The following is a 22174-nucleotide window of genomic DNA, read 5'->3' on the forward strand; positions in this document are numbered from 1 at the left end:
TGAAGTGTTTGATTTGATTTTTGAATACATTTGCATTGGTGTCAGAGTGATTAGAGGGACAATAGAGTGCTGAGTACCAGGCAGTTAGCACGTTTGGTAGGCTGCTAATGACCAGCAGCAGCAAAGTTTGGAGAAGCCTAATTACTGTGACTAAACGGTCATGTGGAATTTGACTGCCTTCATGACTCGTGGCCGCCGGTGTGATGGTAATACGATCACCGCACCAGCCCTATGTATATAGCAACGTGCATGCTCAGCCTACCTGACGATCTGTCTTTTTCAGAAATCCATTTCCTGTGTTTGAGGGGTCGAAAATCCAATTGTCACCAATCTCGCTGGATTGGTTGCTTTCATTTTTTCCAGTTAACTTTACGAGCGCAGAAAATGTTTAGTAATGACCTGTCAAACACACCCCGGTAAATACTAAAGCTTAGTCTGGGATTTAACGCATCTTCTCAACACTTACATCACAAAAGATAAAGTTATTTTGATGGGTGTACATTTTTTGTGAAATTGAAAAACTTTATAATTTAATACAATTGAAATGTTTACAAATGAGATGAGCCGAAATGAAAGCAACTTCTGAAAATGAACACTCGGTTTATAGTGATATGTCTGATCTCACAAAACAAATACACTGTACACTACTGTATACAGTGTATTTGGAAAGTATTCAGACCCCTTGAATTTTTCCACATTTTGTTACGTTACAGCCTTATTCTAAAATTGATTACATTTATTTATTTCCTCATCAATCTACACACAATACTCCATAAAGACAAAGTGAAAACCGGTTTTTAGATATTTATGCAAATTTATTCAAACCAAAAAACTGAAATATCACATTTACATAAGTATTCAGACCCTTTATTGAGTACTTTGTTGAAGCACTTTTGGCAGTGATTACAGCTTCGAGTCCTCTTGGGTATGAATCTACAAGCTTCGTGTACCTGTATTTGGGGAGTTTCTCCCATTCATCTCTGCAGATCCTCTCAAGTTCTGTCAGGTTGGATAGAGCGCATCGCTGTACAGCTATTTTCAGGTCTCTCCAGAGAGGTTCGATCGGGTTAAAGTCTGGGCTCTGGCTGGGCCACTCAAGGACATTCAGAGACTTCTGAAGCCACTCCTGCATTGCATTGGCTGTGTGCTTAGGTTCGTTGTCCTGTTGGAAGGTAAACCTCCAGTCTGAGGTCCTGAGAGCTCAGGAGCAGGTTTTCATCAAGGGTCTCTCTACTTTGCTCCGTTCATCTTTGTCTCGATCATGACAAGCCTCCCAGTCCCTGGTGCTGAAAAACATCCCCACAGCATGATGCTGTCACCACCATGCTTCACCGTAGGGATGATGCCAGGTTTACTCCAGATGTGATGCTTGGTATTCAGGCCAAAGAGTACAATCTTGGTTTCATCAGACCAGAGAATCTTGTTTCTCATGGTCTGAGAGTCCTTCAGGTGCCTTTTGGCAAACTCCCAACAGGCTGTCATGTGCCTTTTACTGGGGAGTGGCTTCCGTCAGGCCACTACCATAAAGGCCTGATTGGTGGAGTGCTGCAAAGATGGTTGTCCTTCTGGAAGGTTCTCCCATCTCCACTGAGGAACTCTATAGCTCTGTTAGACTTACCATCAGGTTCTTGGTCACCTCCCTGACCAAGGAACCTTCTCCCCCGATTGATCAGTTGGGCCGGGCAGCCAGCTCTAGGAAGAGTCTTGGTGGTTCCAAACTTCTTCCATTTAAGAATGATGGAGGCCACTGTGTTCTTGGGGACCTTCAATGCTGCAGAAACATTTTGGTACCCTTCCCCAGATCTGTGCTTCGACACAATCCTGTCTCAGAGCTCTACGGACAATTCCTTCGACCTCATGGCTTGAATTTTTGCTCTGACATGCACTGTCAATTGTGGGACCTCATATAGACAGGTGTGCCTTTACAAATCATGTCCAATCAATTGAATTTACCACAGATGGACTCCAATCAAGTTGTAGAAACATCTCAACGATTATCAATGGAAACAGGATGCATCTGAGCTCAATTGAGTTACATAGAAATGGGTCTGAATACTTGAGTAAATAAGGTCCGTTTTTTTATTTTAATAAATGTGCAAACATTTCTAAAAACATGTTTTCTCTATGTCATTATGGGGCATTGTGTGTAGATTGAGGGACAAAGTGATTCAATCAATTTTAGAATAAGGCTATAAAGTAACAAAATGTGGAAAAAGTCAAGGGGTCTGAATGCTTTCCGAATGCACTGTACACACACAAAAGTATGTGTACACCCTTTAAAATTAGTGGATTCAGCTATTTCATCCAGACCAGTTGCTGACAGGTATATAAAATCAGCTCAATGACCTTTACGTGGCACCGTCATAGGATGCCACCTTTCCAACAAGTCAGTTCGTCAAATGTCTGCCCTGCTAGAGCTGCCCCGGTCAAATGTAAGTGCTGTTATTGTGAAGTGGAAACGTCTACGAGCAACAGCGGCTCAGCCTCAAAATGGTAGGCCATACAACCTCACAGAATGGGACTGCTGAAACGAGTAAAAATCATCTGTCATCGGTTGCAACACTCACTACAGAGTTCCAAACTGCCTCTGGAAGCAACGTCAGCACAAGAACTGTTAGTCGGGAGCTTCACCATCCTTCACTAAGATCACCATGCGCAATGCCAAGCGTCGGCTGGACTGGTGTAAAGCTCGCCTCCATTGGACTCTGGAGCAGTGGAAACGCATTGTCTGGAGTGATCAGCTTCACCATCTGGCAGTCCAACGGACAAATCTGGGTTTGGCGGATGCCAGGAGAACGCTACCTGCCGAATGCATAGTGCCAACTGTAAAGTTTGGTGGAGGATGAATAATGCTCCGAGGCTGTTTTTCATGGTTCGGGCTAGGCCCCTAGGTTCCAGTGAAGTGAAATCTTAATGCTACAGCATACAATGACATTCTAGACGATTCTGTGCTTCCAACTTTGTGGCAAGTTTGGGGAAGGCCTTATCCTGTTTCAGCATGACAATTCCCCCGTGCACAAAGCGAGGTCCATACAGAAATGGTTAGTAGAGATTGGTGTGGAAGAATTTGACTGGCATGCACAGAGCCCTGACCTCAACCCCATCGAACACCTTTGGGATGAATTGGAACTCCGACTGCGAGCCAGGTCTAAATCGCCCAACCTTACTAATGCTCGTAGCTGAATGGAAGCAAGTCCCTGCAGCAATGTTCCAACATCGAGTGGAAAGTCTTCCCAGAAGAGTGGAGGCTGTTGTAGCAGCAAATGGGGGTACAACTCCATATTAATGGCCATGATTTTGGAATGAGATAATTGTCGAGCAGGTAGACCTACACAGAGCAAGTTGTGTTTACAGCCCTATGCCACCCGTTTATGTTAATCTTTTCAAATACACCCATATATTTATGCAAACGAGGCACAACATATTTTTACAAATACCTAATACCATTATAAAATGTATATGAGTAAATAAAAGTGAAATTTTACAATAAATTGAAGACCTGAATTCCCACCAAAATCCCTGAAGTTCATTATTTGTCCGTGGCAGTAAAATGTTTTGTGCTATAATTCTGTCAACATCTGATGGATTATAAAAATTCCAAAAGGTTTGGAGTATCTTCATCCATTGTCCAACTGTTGCATTTATTAAAACCTTTGAACAATTTTGATGACCGTTGCTAGTGTGTGTTTGTACTCACCATGTTACCCTGTTTGACACAGTAGCCACACCTCAGCACGCCTGGTCTACTGCCTACAGTGTTAACCTTCCTGTCCCCTACCTCCATCTCCTCCCCCTCATTCTGCAACACACACACAATCATCATTATTATCACCATCACTGTACATCATCATCATCCTCACCCTCCATTGTCATCACCACCATCATCACAATCACCAACATGGTCACCATGGCAATGGTGCGTTTGGACTAGAACATAGTACCTGGTACATGGGGGTGTGCACCACCACTCCCCCGATGATCTCAGTCTTATAGGCCTGCCTCTTACCCCCTGCCTCACCGGTTACCATAGAAACCTCTGTCCTGGGCTGGAGAGGTCCAGCTTTCGGGACCTACAGAAAACAACAGTTTGAGCATTAAGTCAAACCCATAGCTAGCATTTAGCATTTATCCAACAATACATTATCATTAACTTTCACTTATTGATAAACCATGAAACTATAATATAACATATTTCTGGAGTGATAAACAAGATATTTGAGATAAACATGGCCCACATGTAGGCCTACAGGGTTTCTTCAGGGGGAGCCAAAGAGGAAGTGGAATAGAGAGAGCATCTGTGTTTCCTGTGTGAGGGCAGGTGACAATACAGAAGAAACAGAGTAGCACCACACTCTAGCCTCACAGAGCCAAACACAGTGATGACTATTGGGTCACAGGTCCCAATAATTTCTCCTTTCTCCCGAAGTGTGCACTTGTTCACCTCCTTTCATGGATTGAAAACAAAATGACTGGTATATGAAAACTCCCACTAGGCCGTGCCTATACCAATCCAATGCTTAAACATTTGTGTGAAGTGGTGAACGAGTACACACTTCAGGAGAAAAAGAGAGAGAGAAAAGAGATTATTGGGATGTAATCACTAACTGCTGTTCTCAGCCTTCTGTAGTGGTGTGGAGGGGAGGAGTTACAGGCCTTATGACCTCCATGACTCAGCATTAAACTCTCTGACCCCCCCCCCCCCCCCAAAACAAATGTGTGGTCGAGAAGTTTACATGTGTGTGTTCTATAGTGCAGCTCCACAGCACAAACATCAGCAGTCTGTTAAAACAGTGTGTGTGGAAAGCCCCCCACAGGCTGGATATAAGTTTCAACACACACTTTTCTTACCTAAATGTAAATATGACCCCGTACATTGACTCGGTACTCCCTGTATATAGCCTCGTTATTGTTATTTTATTGTGTTACTTTTTTTTACTTTAGTTTATTTAGCAAATATTTTCTTACTATGCATTGTTGGTTAAGGGCTTGTAAGTAAGCATTTCACAGTAAGATCTGTTGTGTTCGACACATGTTACAAATAACATTTGATTTGATATGAATCTCCTATCTGAAACCTCAAAACAACTCCCACTGTCCTGTTTCACCATTTCCTCATATTTTAGTGTGTATGTGTGTGTGTGTGTGTGTGTGTGTGTGCTCCAACAGTGCAGTAATATCTAATACACAACAACAGTTGCAGGAGCCTACAAGGTAAAAATAACCATTCAACCAGTTTTGAGAAGAGAAAACTGAACATTCAGCTCCATCCCACTTCATTGTAAAGTGCATGGGTGCCAATATATTACAGTACAACTGTATGCACGAAGTAAACAGCAATGTTAGGCCCATTTCCACAATAACCAAGAGTAGTGAAACGCAAACCTTCTCCGGTCTTTCTGATTCTCAGCAATCAGGTTGTAGCTATTGAAGCGCATCCGTGCAGATTTTTCTATTTTTTTTATTTCACCTTTATTTAACCAGGTAGGCTAGTTGAGAACAAGTTCTCATTTACAACTGCGACCTGGCCAAGATAAAGCAAAGCAGTTTGACACATACAACAACACAGAGTTACACATGGAGTAAAACAAATATACAGTCAATAATACAGTAGAAACATAAGTCTATATACAATGTGAGCAAATGAGGTGAGAAGGGAGGTAAAGGCAAAAAAAGGCCATGGTGGCGAAGTACATACAATATAGCAAGTAAAACACTGGAATGGTAGATTTGCAGTGGAAGAAAGTGCAAAGTAGAAATTGAAATAATGGGGTGAAAAGGAGCTAAATAAATAAATAAATAAATACAGTAGGGGAAGAGGTAGTTGTTTGGGCTAAATTATAGATGGGCTATGTACAGGTGCAGTGATCTGTGAGCTGCTCTGACAGCTGGTGCTTAAAGCTAGTGAGGGAGATAAGTGTTTCCAGTTTCAGAGATTTTTGCAATTCGTTCTAGTCATTGGCAGCAGAGAACTGGAAGGAGAGGCGGCCGAAGGAGGAATTGGCTTTGGGGGTGACCAGTGAGATATACCTGCTGGAGCGCGTGCTACAGGTGGGTGCTGCTATGGTGACCAGCGAGCTGAGATAAGGGGGGACTTTACCTAGCAGGGTCTTGCAGATGACCTGGAGCCAGTGGGTTTGGCGACGAGTGTGAAGCGAGGGCCAGCCAACGAGAGCGTACAGGTCGCAGTGGTGGGTAGTATATGGGGCTTTGGTGACAAAACGGATGGCACTGTGATAGACTGCATCCAATTTATTGGGTAGGGTATTGGAGGCTATTTTGTAAATGACATCGCTGAAGTCGAGGATCGGTAGGATGGTCAGTTTTACAAGGGTATGTTTGGCAGCATGAGTGAAGGATGCTTTGTTGCGAAATAGGAAGCCAATTCTAGATTTAACTTTGGATTGGAGATGTTTGATGTGAGTCTGGAAGGAGAGTTTACAGTCTAACCAGACACCTAGGTATTTGTAGTTGTCCACATATTCTAAGTCAGAACAGTCCAGAGTAGTGATGCTGGACGGGCGGGCAGGTGCGGGCAATGATCGGTTGAAGAGCATGCATTTAGTTTTACTTGTATTTAAGAGCAGTTGGAGGCCACGGAAGGAGAGTTGTATGGCATTGAAGCTCGTCTGGAGGTTAGTTAACATAGTGTCCAAAGAGGGGCCAGAAGTATACAGAATGGTGTCGTCTGCATAGAGGTGGATCAGAGACTCACCAGCAGCAAGAGCGACATCACTGATGTATAAAGTCGGCCCAAGAATTGAACGCTGTGGCACCCCCATAGAGACTGCCAGAGGTCCGATTTGACACACAGAACTCTATCAGAGAAGTAGTTGGTGAACCAGGCGAGGCAATCATTTGAGAAACCAAGACTATTGAGTCTGCCGATGAGGATGTGGTGATTGACAGAGTCGAAAGCCTTGGCCAGGTCAATGAATACGGCTGCACAGTATTGTTTCTTATCGATGGCGGTTAAGATATCGTATAGGACCTTGATCGTGGCTGAGGTGCACCCATGACCAGCTCTGAAACCAGATTGCATAGTGGAGAAGGTGCGGTGGGATTCGAAATGGTCGGTAATCTGTTTGTTGACTTGGCTTTCGAAGACCTTAGAAAGGCAGGGTAGGATAGATGTAGGTCTGTAGCAGTTTGGGTCAAGAATGTCCCCCCCCCTTTGAAGAGGGGGATGACCGCAGCTGCTTTCCAATCTTTGGGAATCTCAGACGACACGAAAGAGAGGTTGAACAGGCTAGTAATAGGGGTTGCAACAATTTCGGCAGATAATTTTAGAAAGAAAGGGTCCAGATTGTCTAGCCCGGCTGATTTGTAAGGGGTCCAGATTTTGCAGCTCTTTCAGAACATCAGCTGGCTGGATTTGGGAGAAGGAGAAATGGGGAAGGCTTGGGCGAGTTGCTGTGGGGGGTGCAGTGCTGTTGACCGGGGTAGGGGTGGCCAGGTGGAAAGCATGGCCAGCCGTAGAAAAATGCTTATTGAAATTCTCAATTATAGTGGATTTATCGGTGGTGACAGAGTTTCCTATCCTCAGTGCAGTGGGCAGCTGGGAGGAGGTGCTCTTATTCTCCATGGACTTTACAGTGTCCCAGAACTTTTTTGAGTTTGTGTTGCAGGAAGCAAATTTCTGATTGAAAAAGCTAGCCTTGGCTTTTCTAACTGCCTATATTGGTTTCTAACTTCCCTGAAAGGCTGCATATCACGGGGGCTGTTCGATGCTAATGCAGAACGCCACAGGATGTTTTTGTGTTGGTTAAGGGCAGTCAGGTCTGGAGAGAACCAAGGGCTATATCTGTTCCTGGTTCAACATTTTTGGTGGTCTTCCTAAGCCAGGATACAGACACGGCTAGGACATCCGGGTTGGCAGAGTGTGCTAAAGCAGTGAATAAAACAAACTTAGGGAGGAGGCTTCTAATGTTAACATGCATGAAACCAAGGCTATTGCGGTTACAGAAGTCATCAAAAGAGAGCGCTTGGGGAATAGGAGTGGAGCTAGGAACTGCAGGGCCTGGATTCACCTCTACATCGCCAGAGGAACAGAGGAGGAGTAGGATAAGGGTACAGCTAAAAACTATGAGAATTGGTCGTCTAGGACGTCCAGAACAGAGAGTAAAAGGAGCAGGTTTCTGGGGGCGATAAAATAGCTTCAAGGTATAATGTACAGACAAAGGTATGGTAGGATGTGAATACATTGGAGGTAAACCTAGGCATTGAGTGATGATGAGAGAGATATTGTCTCTAGAAACATAATTGAAACCAGGTGATGTCATCACATGTGTGGGTGGTGGAACTGAAAGGTTGGATAAGGTATAATGAGCAGGGCTAGAGGCTCTACAGTGAAATAAGCCAATAAACACTAACCAGAACAGCAATGGACAAGGCATATTGACATTAAGGAGAGGCATGCTTAGCCGAGTGATCATAAGGGTCCAGTGAGTAGTGAGGTTGGTTGGGATCACGGCGATTCAGACAGCTAGCCGAGCCATGGGTAGCAAGCTGGCAGAAGATGGTCTGTGATACTCTGTGAGTACCAAAGGTGACACCATTGGTTCTAAAGTGGTTTGGCAAAATTCGTTACGTGTCTTTTCTGGGGTCTTTCACATCTCAAAATAGGATGCTGCCCCTTTAAAACAAACATTCCAAAATAGACATTGACTGGCTAGCCAAGACCAATGCTAGGTGTCTTTTTGTATCTATCTTTATACATACTATCAACAGTAGCCAGCATATTGCTAATATGTTCACTATTGAAAGTTTACTTTTGTAAATCACTTTCCCTAAAATAAATAAGCTCAGCGAGTAGATTGATGGGCGCTTATTTTTGCTCAGGACAGCTCGCATCTGCGTTGTGAATGTAGCCATCAACTTCTGTACTGCTCGAGAAGTGGTGACTCGCGGGAGCGTAGTGGTGCTTGAATGAACGGCCAATCATATTGCTCAAATACAAACAGCACAACTTTCTGTGTGTCGTCTTCAATGGTTTTCAATGGTAGACGGTGACAGAGCAGGTAGATGCTGAACTGGAAGGCAAAAATGTGCTGAGAAGTTACTGGCCTGGTTGGTGCTGCTGCTTTGAAAGTGGCGTGAGATTGAAAAGTACTGGGGCAGATGCTGTCTCGCCACATGTTTTCCAGCGGTTCTGGGGAGTGCATTGTCTTGCATCACGCTCATCTGCAACATATGCAGTGCTGGTTGTGGCAACTTAATATCGCTAAGTCTCAGTTTGATGGAACATTATACGTGTATTGATTAGATGTCTGAATGTAAAAGTTGATTTGATGCTACATGAGTTGGGGTACTCACAGTGATCTTGGTGGCTTTGTTGAGAGCAATGACCCATTCTCTGAGGTCAGCAGCATCGTTGGCTTGGAGGAAATACCGCCGAGATACTGCATTGATCACTGCAGACATAGTGATATACAGTACTATTTAAAAGTTTGGACACACCTACTCAGTCAAGGGATTTTCTTTATTTTTACTATTTTCTACATTGTAGAATAATAGTGAAGACATCAAAACTATGAACACACACACACACACACACACACACACACACACACACACACATATATATATATATATATATATATATATATATATATATATATATATATATATATATAAACCAACAAAAAGTGTTAAACAAATCTAAATATATTTTAGATTTTAGATAATTCAAAGTAGGCACCCTTTGCCTTGAAGACAGCTTTGCACACTTGGCATTCTCTCAACCAGCTTCATCTGGAATGCTTTTCCAACAGTCTTGAAGGAGTTCCCACATATGCAGAGCACTTGTTTGTTGCTTTTCCTCCACTCTGCATTCCAGGTGAAGCTGCGGTCCAACTCAGCCCAAACCATCTCAATTGGGATGAGTTTGGGTGATTGTGGAGGCCAGGTCACCTGAGGCAGCACTCCATCACTCTCTTTCTTGGTAAAATAGCCCTTACACAGCCTGGAGGTGTGTTGGATCATTGTCCTGTTGAAAAACAAATGAGAGTCCCACTAACTAGATGGGATGGCGTATTGCTGCAGAACACTGTGGTACCCATGCTGGTTAAGTGTGACTTGAATTCTAAATAATCACTGACAGTGTCACCAGCAAAGCACACCCACACCTCCTCCTCCATGCTTCGCAGTGGGAACCACACATGCGGAGATCATCTGTTCACCTACTCTGCATCTCACAAAGACACGGTGGTTGGAAACACCATCTAAAATTTGGACTCAGTCTGTCATCTTTCTTGGCCCAAGCAAGTCTCTTCTGCTTATTGGTGTCCTTTAGTAGTTCTTTGCAACAATTCGACCATGAAGGCCTGATTCACACAGTCTCCTCTGAACAGTTGATGTTACTTGAACTCTGTGACTTTATTTTGATAGCTTATTCGCCGTTAGTCAGCACCTCTACACAAACTTCTATTCTGTGTGTGCGCCCGCTCATGTTTTTTATCTACTTAAACTCTGTGAAGCATTTAAACTCAGCAAAAAAAGAAACATCCTCTCACTGTCAACTGTGTTTATTTTCAGCAAACTTAACATGTGTAAATATTTGTATGAACATAAGATTCAACAACTGAGACATAAACTGAACAAGTTCCATAGACATGTGACTAACAGAAATTGATTGTGTCCCTGAACAAAGGGGGAAAAAAATCTGAATCAAAATCAAAAGTAATAGTCAGTATCTGGTGTGGCAACCAGCTGCATTAAGTACTGCAGTGCATCTCCTCCTTATGGACTGCACCAGATTTGCCAGTTCTTGCTGTGAGATGTTACCCCACTCTTCCACCAAGGCACCTGCAAGTTCCCAGACATTTCTGGGGGGGAATGGCCCTAGCCCTCACCCTCCGATCCAACAGGTCCCAGACGTGCTCAATGGGATTAAGATTTTTTTTTACAAATTATTTCACTTTTATTTAACCAGGTAAGCTAGTTGAGAACAAGTTCTCATTTACAACTGCGACCTGGCCAAGATAAAGCAAAGCAGTGTGACACAAACAACACAGAGTTACACATGGAATAAACAAGTGTACAGTCAATAACACAATAGAAAAAAAGAAAGTCTATATACAGTGTGTGCAAATGGCGTGAGGAGGTAGGCAATAAATAGGCCATAGTAGCGAAGTAATTACAATTGAGCAGAATAACACTGGAGTGATAAATGAGCAGATGATGATGTGCAAGTAGAGATACTGGTGTGCAAAAGAGCAGAAAAGTAAATAAAAACAAATATGGGGATGAGGTAGGTAGATTGGGTGGGCTATTTACAGATGAACTATGTACAGCTGCAGCGATCGGTTAGCTGCTCAGATAGCTGATGTTTAAAGTTAGTGAGGGAAATATAAGTCTCCAGCTTCAGCGATTTTTGCAATTCGTTCCAGTCACTGGCAGCAGAGAACTGGAAGGAAAGGCGGCCAAATGAGGTGTTGGCTTTGGGGATGACCAGTGAGATATACCTGCTGGAGCGTGTGCTACGGGTGGGTGTTGTTATCGTCACCAGTGAGCTGAGATAAGGCGGAGCTTTACCTAGCATAGACTTATAGATGACCTGGAGCCAGTGGGTCTGGCGATGAATATGTAGCGAGGGCCAGCCGACTAAGGCATACAGGTCGCAGTGGTGGGTGGTATAAGGGGCTTTGGTAACAAAACGGATGGTACTGTGATAGACTGCATCCAGTTTGCTGAGTAGAGTATTGGAAGCTATTTTGTAGATGACATTGCCGAAGTCGAGGATCGGTAGAATAGTCAGTTTTACTAGGGTAAGTTTGGCGGCGTGAGTGAAGGAGGCTTTGTTGCGAAATAGAAAGCCGATTCTAGATTTGATTTTGGATTGGAGATGTTTAATATGAGTCTGGAAGGAGAGTTTACAGTCTAGCCAGACACCTAGGTATTTGTAGTTGTCCACATATTCTAGGTCAGAACCATCCAGGGTAGTGATGCTAGTCGGGCGGGCGGGTGCGGGCAGCGAACGGTTGAAAAGCATGCATTTGGTTTTACTAGCGTTTAAGAGCAGTTGGAGGCCATGGAAGGAGTGTTGTATGGCATTGAAGCTCGTTTGGAGGTTAGTTAACACAGTGTCCAAAGAAGGGCCAGATGTATACAGAATGGGGTCGTCTGCGTAGAGGTGGATCAGGGAATCACCTGCAGCAAGAGCGACATCATTGATATATACAGAGAAAAGAGTCGGCCCGAGAATTGAACCCTGTGGTACCCCCATAGAGACTGCCAGAGGTCTGGACAACAGGCCCTCCGATTTGACACACTGAACTCTGTCTGCAAAGTCGTTGGTGAACCAGGTGAGGCAGTCATTTGAGAAACCAAGGCTATTGAGTCTGCCGATAAGAATACGGTGATTGACAGAGTCGAAAGCCTTGGCCAGGTCGATGAAGACGGCTGCACAGTACTGTTTTTTATCGATGGCGGTTATGATATTGTTTGGTACCTTGAGCGTGGCTGAGGTGCACCCGTGACCAGCTCGGAAACCGGATTGCACAGTGGTGAAGGTACTGTGGGATTCGAAATGGTCAGTGATCTGTTTATTAACTTGGCTTTTGAAGACTTTAGAGAGGAAGGGCAGGATGGATATAGGTCTATAACAGTATGGGTCTAGAGTGTCACCCCCTTTGAAGAGGATGACTGCGGCAGCTTTCCAATCTTTAGGAATCTCGGACGATACGAAAGAGAGGTTGAACAGACTAGTATAACAGGGGTTGCAACAATGGCGGCAGATAGTTTTAGAAAGAGAGGGTCCAGATTGTCTAGCCCAGCTGATTTGTAGGGGTCCAGGTTTTGCAGCTATTTCAGAACATCTGCTATCTGGATTTGGGTGAAGGAGAAGCTGAGGAGGCTCGGGCAAGTAGCTGCGGGGGAGGGCGGAGCTGTTGGCCGGGGTTGGGGTAGCCAGGAGGAAAGCATGGCCAGCCATAGAGAAATGCTTATTGAAATTTTCGATTATCATGGATTTATCGGTGGTGACCGTGTTACCTAGCCTCAGTGCAGTGGGCAGCTGGGAGCAGGTGCTCTTGTTCTCCATGTACTTTACAGTGTCCCAAAACATTTTGGAGTTAGAGCTACAGGATGCAAATTTCTGTTTGAAAAAGCTAGCCTTTGCTTTCCTAACTGACTGTGTGTATTGGTTCCTGACTTCCCTGAACAGTTGCATATCGCGGGGACTATTCGATGCTATTGCAGTCCGCCACAGGATGTTTTTGTGCTGGTCAAGGGCAGTCAGGTTTGGAGTGAACCAAGGGCTATATCTGTTCTTAGTTCTACATTTTTTGAAAGGGGCATGCTTATTTAAAATGGTGAGGAAATTACTTTTAAAGATGACCAGGCATCCTCGACTGATGGGATGAGGTCAATATCCTTCCAGGATGCCCGGGCCAGGTCGATTAGAAAGGCCTGCTCGCAGAGTGTTTTAGGGAGCGTTTGACAGTGATGAGGGGTGGTCGTTTGACCGCGGACCCATAGCGGATGCAGGCAATGAGGTAGTGGTCGCTGAGATCCTGATTAAAAACAGCAGAGGTGTATTTGGAGGGCAAGTTGGTCAGGATAATATCTATGAGGGTGCCCATGTTTACGGATTTAGGGTTGTACCTGGTGGGTTCCTTGATGATTTGTGTGAGATTGAGGGCATCTAGCTTAGATTGTAGGATGTCCCAGTTTAGGTCACCTAACAGAAAGAACTCTGAAGATAGATGAGGGGCAATCAATTCACATATGGTGTCCAGGGCACAGATGGGAGCTGAGGGGGGTCTATAACAGGCGGCAACAGTGAGAGACATATTTCTGGAGAGATTCATTTTAAAAATGAAAAGTTCCAACTGTTTGGGCATAGACCTGGAAAGTATGACAGAACTTTGCAGGCTAACTCCTCCCCCTTTGGCAGTTCTATCTTGACGGGAAATGTTGTAGTTGGGTTTGGAAATCTCAGAATTTTTGGTGGCCTTCCTTAGCCAGGATTCAGACACGGCAAGAACATCAGGGTTGGCGTAGTGTGCTAAAGCAGTGAGTAAAACAAACTTAGGGAGGAGGCTTCTGATGTTAACATGCTTGAAACCAAGGCTTTTTCGATTACAGAAGTCAACAAATGAGAGTGCCTGGGGACACGCAGGGCCTGGGTTAACCTCCACATCACCCAAGGTACAGAGGAGGAGTAGGATGAGGGTACGGCTAAAGGCTATCAAAACTGGTCGTCTAGTGCGTTGGGGACAGAGAATAAAAGGAGCAGATTTCTGGGCGTGCTAGAATAGATTCGGGGCATAAATGTGCAGACAGGGGTATAGTGGGGTGCGGGTACAGTGGAGGTAAGTGATGATAAGAGAGGTTGCATCTCTGGACGTGCTGGTTATACTGGGTGAGGTCACCGCATGTGTGGGGGGTGGGACAAAGGAGGAATCTGAGGCATGTAGAGTGGGACTAGGGGCTCCACTGTAAACTAAAACAATGATAACTATCCTAAACAACAGTATACAAGGCATATTGACATTTGAGAGAGACATAAAGCAAGGCAAAAAGCAATCAAAGGTATTGATTGGGAGAGCTAGCTAAGACAACAACTGTTAAGACAACAACAGCTAATCAACTAAGACAACAGGTAAAATGGCGATGAATGGGCAGAGAGGGGTCGGTTAACTACACACAGGGCCTGAGTTCAGGGCTAGGGCCGACAGAGAGAGAGATATATATATATATATATATATATATATATATATAGATTATTTATATATATAAACAAAATGGAGTACCGTGACAAATGAACAGTCCAGCAGGCATCAGCTATGTAGCCAAGTGATCATATGGTCCAGTGAACAGCAATAGATGAAACAGGGAAGCTGCGGCGTAGTTGTTACTACGCTAGCACGCCGAAGACACAGCGTTTAAAGTTAGCAGGCCGGGGTAAGTAGAAGCGTCTGCTCCGACGTCCGGCAACAGCCGGTTGAGGGCACAGCGGATGGAATTAAGATCCGGGCTCCTCGCTGGCCATGGCAGAATACTGACATTCCTGTCTTGCAGGAAATCACGCACAGAACGAGCAGTATGGCTGGTAGCATTGTCATGCTGGAGGGTCATGTCAGGATGAGCCTGCAGGAAGGGTACCACATGAGGGAAGAGGATGTCTTCCCAGTAACACACAGCGTTGAGATTGCCTGACAACAAGCAATGACAACAAGCTCAGTCCGATGATGCTGTGACACACCGCCCCAGACCATGACGGACCATCCACCTCCAAATCGATCCCGCTCCAGAGTACAGGCCTCGGTGTAACGCTCATTCCTTCAATGATAAACGTAAATCCGACCATCACCCCTGGTGAGACAAAACCGCGACTCCTCAGTGAAGAGCACTTTTTGCCAGTCCTGTCTGGTCCAACAACGGTGGGTTTGTGCCCATAGGCGACGTTGTTGTTGGTGATGTCTGGTGAGGACCTGCTTTACAACAGGCCTACAAGCCCTCAGTCCAGCCTCTCTCAGCCTATTGCGGACAGTCTGAGCACTGATGGAGGGATTGTGCGATCCTGGTGTAACTCGGGCTGTTGTTGTTGCCATCCTGTACCTGTCCCGCAGGTGTGATGTTCGGATGTACCGATCCTGTGCAGGTGTTGTTACACATGGGAGGCCACTGTAAGGACGATCAGCTGTCCGTCCTGTCTCCCTGTAGCGCTGTCTTAGGCGTCTCACAGTACGGACATTGCAATTTATTGCCCTGGCCACATCTGCAGTCCTCATCCCTCCTTGCAGCATGCCTAAGACACGTTCACGCAGATGAGCAGGGACCCTGGGCATCTTCTTTTTTTTCCAGAGTCAGTAGAAAGGCCTCTTTAGTGTCTCAGGTTTTCATAACTGTGACCTTATTTGTCAACGTCTGTAAGCTGTTAGTGTCCTAACGACCATTCCACAGGTGCAGGTTCATTAATTGTTTATGGTTCATTGAACAAGCATGGGAAACAGTGTTAAACCCTTTACAATGAAGATCTGTGAAGTTATTTGGATTTTTACCAATTATCTTTGAAAGACAGGGTCCTGAAAAAGGGACATTTATTTTTTTGCTTAGTTTATTTGGGCTGCAATTTCTGAGGCTATTAATTCTAATGAACGTATCCTCTGCAGTAGAGGTGACTCTGGGTCTTCCTTTCCTGTGGCGGTCCTCATGAGAGCCAGTTTCATCATCGTGCTTGATGGTTTTTGCGTCTGCACTTGAAGAAACTTTCAAAGTTCTTGACATTTTTCAGATTGACTGACCATGTCTTAAAGTAATGATGGACTGTCGTTTCTCTTTGCTTATTTGAGCTGTTCTTGCCATAATATGGACTTGGTCTTTTACCAGATAGGGCTATCTTCTGTATACCAACCCTACCTTGTCACAACACAACTGTTTGGCTCAAATGCAATAAGAAGGAAAGAAATTACACAAATTAACTTATCAAGGCACACCTGTTAATTGAAATGCATTGCAGGTGACTACCTCATGAAGCTGGTTGAGAGAATGTCAAGAGTGTGCAAAGCTGTCATCAAGGCAAAGGGTGGCTACTTTGAAGAATCTCAAATATAAAATATATTTTGAATTTGTTTAACACTTTTTTTAGTTACTACATGATTCTATATGTGTTATTTCATAGTTTTGATGTCTTCACTATTATTCTACAATGTAGAAAATAGTAAAAATAAAGAAAAACCCTTGAATGGGTAGATGTGTCCAAACTCTTGACTGGTACTGTACATATAAATATATAATATAGCAATACAGAACATAAATACAGAGGTCACTGCAAAGAGGACAGAACAGGTATGATAAACATAGGAACACATTTTACTGTACGTGTTTCACCAGGGCCATGAGACCACACACACACACACACACACACACACACGTTGACTCACCAAAGCAGAACTCAGTCTTGGGCTTCTGTTTCCCTGTGGCCTCGCTCACCTAACCCCCAAACAGAGGAGGAGAAGACAAAAGAGAGAAGATGAGAGTCTGGAATTAGTCAAAAACATTGCCCTTAATAAGTAATCTGTTTTAGGGTGTTGTTACCTTGGAGATATATGTCAGCTGCAGACTCCCGACTGCGTTCGCTCCACTGGGCAGGTTCTACAGGCAGTGATACAACACACCAATGTAATAAACACAGTAACACAACACTCAATATAACAAACACTTCTGCAGGCAGAGATAGTTAAAGACACAGAAGCCTTCTACTCCTAGTCTCACTTCCTCTATAGGAGGTGTGTTTCTACTCTGCTAGTGGCGGAACACAACCACTATCTGAACACACTCTGCCCAACTCTGCCTCAGACACATCAGAGATCATGTGTATTTGTACAGGCAGTATGATGTGCGTGGTTGTGTGTACCTGGGGGTTGTCCATGTACCACAGCAGTGTGTTGCCCTGTGTGTCCAGTATCAAATAGCGTCTCTGGAAGCGGTTGCTGCTCTCTTTCTCCTCGATGTCTAGAAAGCCACACACACGGTTCTGTCTGTCCACGTACGGCATACTGCTGCCTGCTACCACATCACTGAGAGATGGGGGGGAGGCATGTCACACACACACTCAGCAGTTTTTCATGTGACGTTATTGAGGCAGCCTAGCTAAGCCTAAGGCCCGAGGCTGTGCTGCTAACCAGAGGATTCACCACAGCTGGAAATTATAGACTACTGAACAGATCTGCATACAGGCACATTTCATCTGGCCAGATAGAGAGAGAGAAAGGGGAGGGGGCAGAGAGAGAGTGACAAGGGAATGAACATCAGAGGACAACCTAACCTAACTGTCAGAGAGACTGACATGCTGAGGACATAACACCATCATGACATCATCTGTGCAGTTATTGCACCTACCTGGTCACATGAGCATACAAAGACAACTTCCCCTCTGAAACAGGCAATATGAACAACATTTTGTTTTAGGAAATAAAGAAAAACACACATGCAGACACACAGCCAATGATTGGTATAAAACAAATAATATATTTTTGGCATTAAGCATAGCAGCAGTAACCAGTGGTGGAAAACGTTCTCTATTGTTATACTTGAATAAAAGTAAAGATACCTTAATAGAAAATGACTCAAGTAAAAGTCCCCAAAAGTATCTGGTTTTAAATGTACTTAAGTACAGTGGTGGAAAAAGTACTCAATTGTCATACTTGAGTAAAAGTAAAAAGTGAATCCTGTACATCAAACTACTTACATTAAGTAAATCTGACTGCATGATTTACAGACAGCCAGGGCACACTCCAACACAATTGACAAAAGCAGTATTTGTGTTTAGTATGTCCGCCAGATCAGAGGCAGTAGGGATGACAATGCATTATATTGATAAGTGCGTGAATTGGACCATATTGCTGTCCTGTCTGAGCATTTGAGTAAAATGTACATATTTTCTTTAGGAACCTAGTGGAGAAAAAGTAAAAGTTGTCCAAATTATAAACAGTAAAGCACAGATACCCAAAAAACTACTTAAGTATTTTTACTTAGTTACTTTACACCACCAGCAGTAACCAAGTCTGAAATTAGGCTACATGTTGGCATAGCTGGAAAACTTAAAGTAGTTATCCATCTTTACTATACATGGTGATTTGTGTGTGATTCCATGTTGATTGTTCCATATAGGCCTGATTCGTGTAAATATTTCATTTTGTTTAAATGCACATTTATTCCCCAAACCAAATGCGGAGATAGATAGATAGTATCAAGTATCAATCTACCTATCTATCTATCTATTGGATCAGATACAGATGGAACGCATCCTGTATCATATATACATGATTTCGTCAGGTGCTCAGTGGGCTTTGTTCCATAGATAAACTGTCTGTCAGTTATTTCACTAGTTGTCGACCCATATGGATAACTTCGTCAGCCAATAAAGCATGATTTAGCATCAGGTTGAGATGACATGAAAGTTTCCTGATTCAATTATCTTCCGACCACAACCCCCACCCCTCCCAACAAGACGCGCGCACGCGCACACATACACACGCAGACATAAATTCCGCGAAAACTTACCCGTTTTAGCTGGTCAGTATGCCCGAAGTGGAAGAGTAAATAAAACGCGTCTCACCAGGGTAAAATGGAAGTTTAAACCCGCTGTTACTCCGAGTTTACATGACATAGCCTGACAACTGAAATGTATGTGTGCAGCACCCGAACACCGCTGTGGCTTCTTTCCGGGTAGAGCTCGCAATTATAATATATTTTCGACCTAGAACCAACCCCGGAAATGATCTAGTCTCTTGCTCGTTGTTACTGGACAAAAACGACATTAACTACAGTAGCCCATGAAGAACTTGACTTGAACTCTTGACTGGCGCTGATCTCTCGGTTGTTGCTTCGTGTTTGAATTGTCCTCATGACTGTCATTGTGCTCTGCGCTACAATGTAACTTTCTGCAGCAGCTGTCAATTTAGCCAGCAGATCCGACCCGCTTGCTTACAGCTGCACTAGGGTCGGACAGGCTTGCTGTGTAGATTGACACATTGGAGCAGGTGAGAGATATGGCTCAGAAAATGAGATATGGCTCAGAAAACATACCTCAATCCAGGCATGAGAAATTAGTTTGTACTCCAAATTGTCCCATTATCCCAACTGTTTCTCCAAGGTTTAATAGCAGTGGTTCAATCTTCTTGGTGTAACAGTTGGGATAATGGGACAATTTAGAGTAACTGTTTGGATAATGGGACAATTCTCATCCCTGGATTGAGGTACATTTCTGTGCCATGACCATAGTGCAGCTGTAAGCAAGCGGGTAGGATCTGCTGGATACTGTCAACTATGTATTCAATAGTCTGAATCTGTTGCTAAGCATTTTTTCTGTTGCAAATATTTGTTGCAAAACGTTTTGCAACAGAAACCATTTACTACAAATGTAAAACTTTATTCAACAAAACCAATAGTTTCTATTGGACAAATTCAGATAAGTCCCTCCCCATTGTGTTTGCTTCCATTTGGTTCCTAGAGTAAACAATCAATTGTTTCCATTGCAAAACGTTTTGCAGCAGACAAAAACGTTTTGCAATGGAATCCGACTAATGAATACACTCCTGGCTAGCCTGGAGGCTGAATGTATCTCACAGGAGAAAGCATCAGAGCAAGCAAAACAGCACCCCTCTGTCTCTCTACGTGTAGGCCATCTATCTGATACTGTCTGGTCCGAACGAGTATGACATTGTTGCTGGCTGTAGCATTGAATGAAAGGGAAGCCAGTGAGCATTTGGTATAAAAAAAAAAGTTTCAAAAATGTACCAACGCTGAGCTAAACTGAGCGAGCTCAACTGTGAATGGTCCTAGCATAGGTAAAAAAAAAAGGTGTCCTGGGAAGCCAGCTTGTATTTGGTGTCTCTCCTATCAAATTGCTTTGAGAGCATACGTCATTAACAGAAACAACTTGAATTGTTGTGTTGTTGTCCTCCGGTGGCTAGCTAGCTAAAACTGGCCCTTTCCTAAATTAGCCATGGATAGGGATTTGGACTTCTGGTTTTACTTAATTCTCCGAACTGGCCAATGATTATAATGGTGATTCTCATCCAACCATTATTTCATACATTGTTGTGCCCCTGGCCTGAGAGGATGGAAGTTCAGTATGTACAGTAGCTGGATGTAGAAGGCTAATGTTAACTAGCTAACGTTGCCCATGAATGAAAATTAGGCTAGCGAGCAAGCATTTTATAGCGAGCAAGCATTTTAGCCAGGTAGCCTAGGAGAACAAAAAATAAGAGTGTACTGTATGACAGAGTGATAGACCGTTTCGTCAACATGAAAGAGAGAAGGATTGGTGTTTCTCTACAAGTAGGTTGAGTCAACATGTTTTTCTACTTCCACGAACATGCGTGCAAACAGATTAGAACCATGGACAGCCACATTTAGCTTACATTGATTGGACTAAATTGTTTTTGGTATATTTTAGTTGTCACTGTATTAGACTAAGCAGTGGTGATTTGATGATGTTAAAATGTTGAAGTTGAAATGGTGTTGGAATATTGGAGGCAGCTCCTGTTTTCTTTGTAACTTGCGGTAACTCTCTGTGGTTCTAAATCAATAGTTGTTTAGTGATCCGAAAACATTAACTTGATGGACCATGCAGTAGTGGTCCGAAAATGTCAGAAACATTAACTTGCTTAATCATGCTGTAGGTCATGTAACTGCCTGTTACATGCAATATGTGTCGTGGACTTCACCGGACAGAGGTTGCTATCCGGTATTGTGATAAAACAAAGGTGTGGTTGAATTTATTCTGCCACTGTCTTTTTTTCTCGGCCTTTATTAGCCGAAACATCACAGTCGTTGTTAAATGATCATCTATGCTACAGAACGGAAAAGCTGCGCATCTTGATTGTTGACCAATAGTGCCCCACAGAGGAGGTGTCATAATACCCATAACTTAGCAGTCAAACAGGGAAATGGCTCCAATCATTTTTCAAACATTCATTTTTCCCATAGGGAATTTTAGAAACACTTAAAATAAAGGCTGTGTTTTGTGGTAGGCTTACCTTAGTGTGATGTTTTGATAAACGTGTAAATCTCTCCCAGACAAGGTGACTTTTATCAATATATTCAGCTCTATTTACTCTCAGATCCGAAGAGCATTTCATATTATTCTGTACATACGGAGACCTCCATTTTAGTATGGTATGTATTCATTTCTGGATGTCATCCCCCATTTTGTATGATATATTACAAATTACAATTTGTATTATGTTGCGAATTTTAAAAACGTATCATATGTTACGAATTGTAGCTAGGTGGCTACCGTTACCTGGGTTAAGTTTAGGAGTTAGGTTAAAGGGTTAAGGTTAGGGGAAGGGTTAACTAAGTAGTTGAAAAGTTGCTAAAGTTGTCAGTGATCAAATTCGAACTTGCAACCTTTGGGTTTATACACCCAACCAACCACCCAACCAGCTGTCCTATGTAGGCATACCAAACATAACATATCATATACATTAACTATGTTACGTCTAGTCTTGGAGACCAAGCTGCGCAGACAGAACATGCTTTCCATCTACCAAGCAGACCATATGATTTTGCCTACTCTAGAGAAGTGACATGATATATCCCTAGTTGATATTGGCTGCTAACATGGATGACTTTCAGTTCCAAATGCAGGTCTAAAATGCTATTTATTTCTGCGTTTTGAAAATGTATCAGCATTTATGGGTATAATGACAGGCAACATTTA

General features: G+C 43.5%; 1 protein-coding gene across 1 annotated transcript in view; it reads right to left on the reverse strand.

Annotated features, from left to right (window-relative positions):
* LOC115200235 (pleckstrin homology domain-containing family A member 2-like) overlaps positions 1–19418 on the reverse strand; it is a 26688-nt gene extending 7270 nt beyond the window's left edge. Inside the window, exons 1-7 of the mRNA XM_029763125.1 lie at positions 19009–19418; positions 17360–17522; positions 17041–17097; positions 16887–16935; positions 9313–9410; positions 3942–4070; positions 3698–3799 (exon numbers count right to left, since the gene is read on the reverse strand). Coding sequence (XP_029618985.1) covers positions 3698–3799; positions 3942–4070; positions 9313–9410; positions 16887–16935; positions 17041–17097; positions 17360–17500 — 576 coding nt within the window. The 5' untranslated portion in view covers positions 17501–17522; positions 19009–19418. The remainder of the gene's footprint in view (positions 1–3697; positions 3800–3941; positions 4071–9312; positions 9411–16886; positions 16936–17040; positions 17098–17359; positions 17523–19008) is intronic.
* Positions 19419–22174: the final 2756 nt, after the last annotated feature.

Source organism: Salmo trutta, chromosome 9 (assembly GCF_901001165.1).
Source record: "Salmo trutta chromosome 9, fSalTru1.1, whole genome shotgun sequence".
Lineage (NCBI taxonomy): Eukaryota > Metazoa > Chordata > Actinopteri > Salmoniformes > Salmonidae > Salmo > Salmo trutta.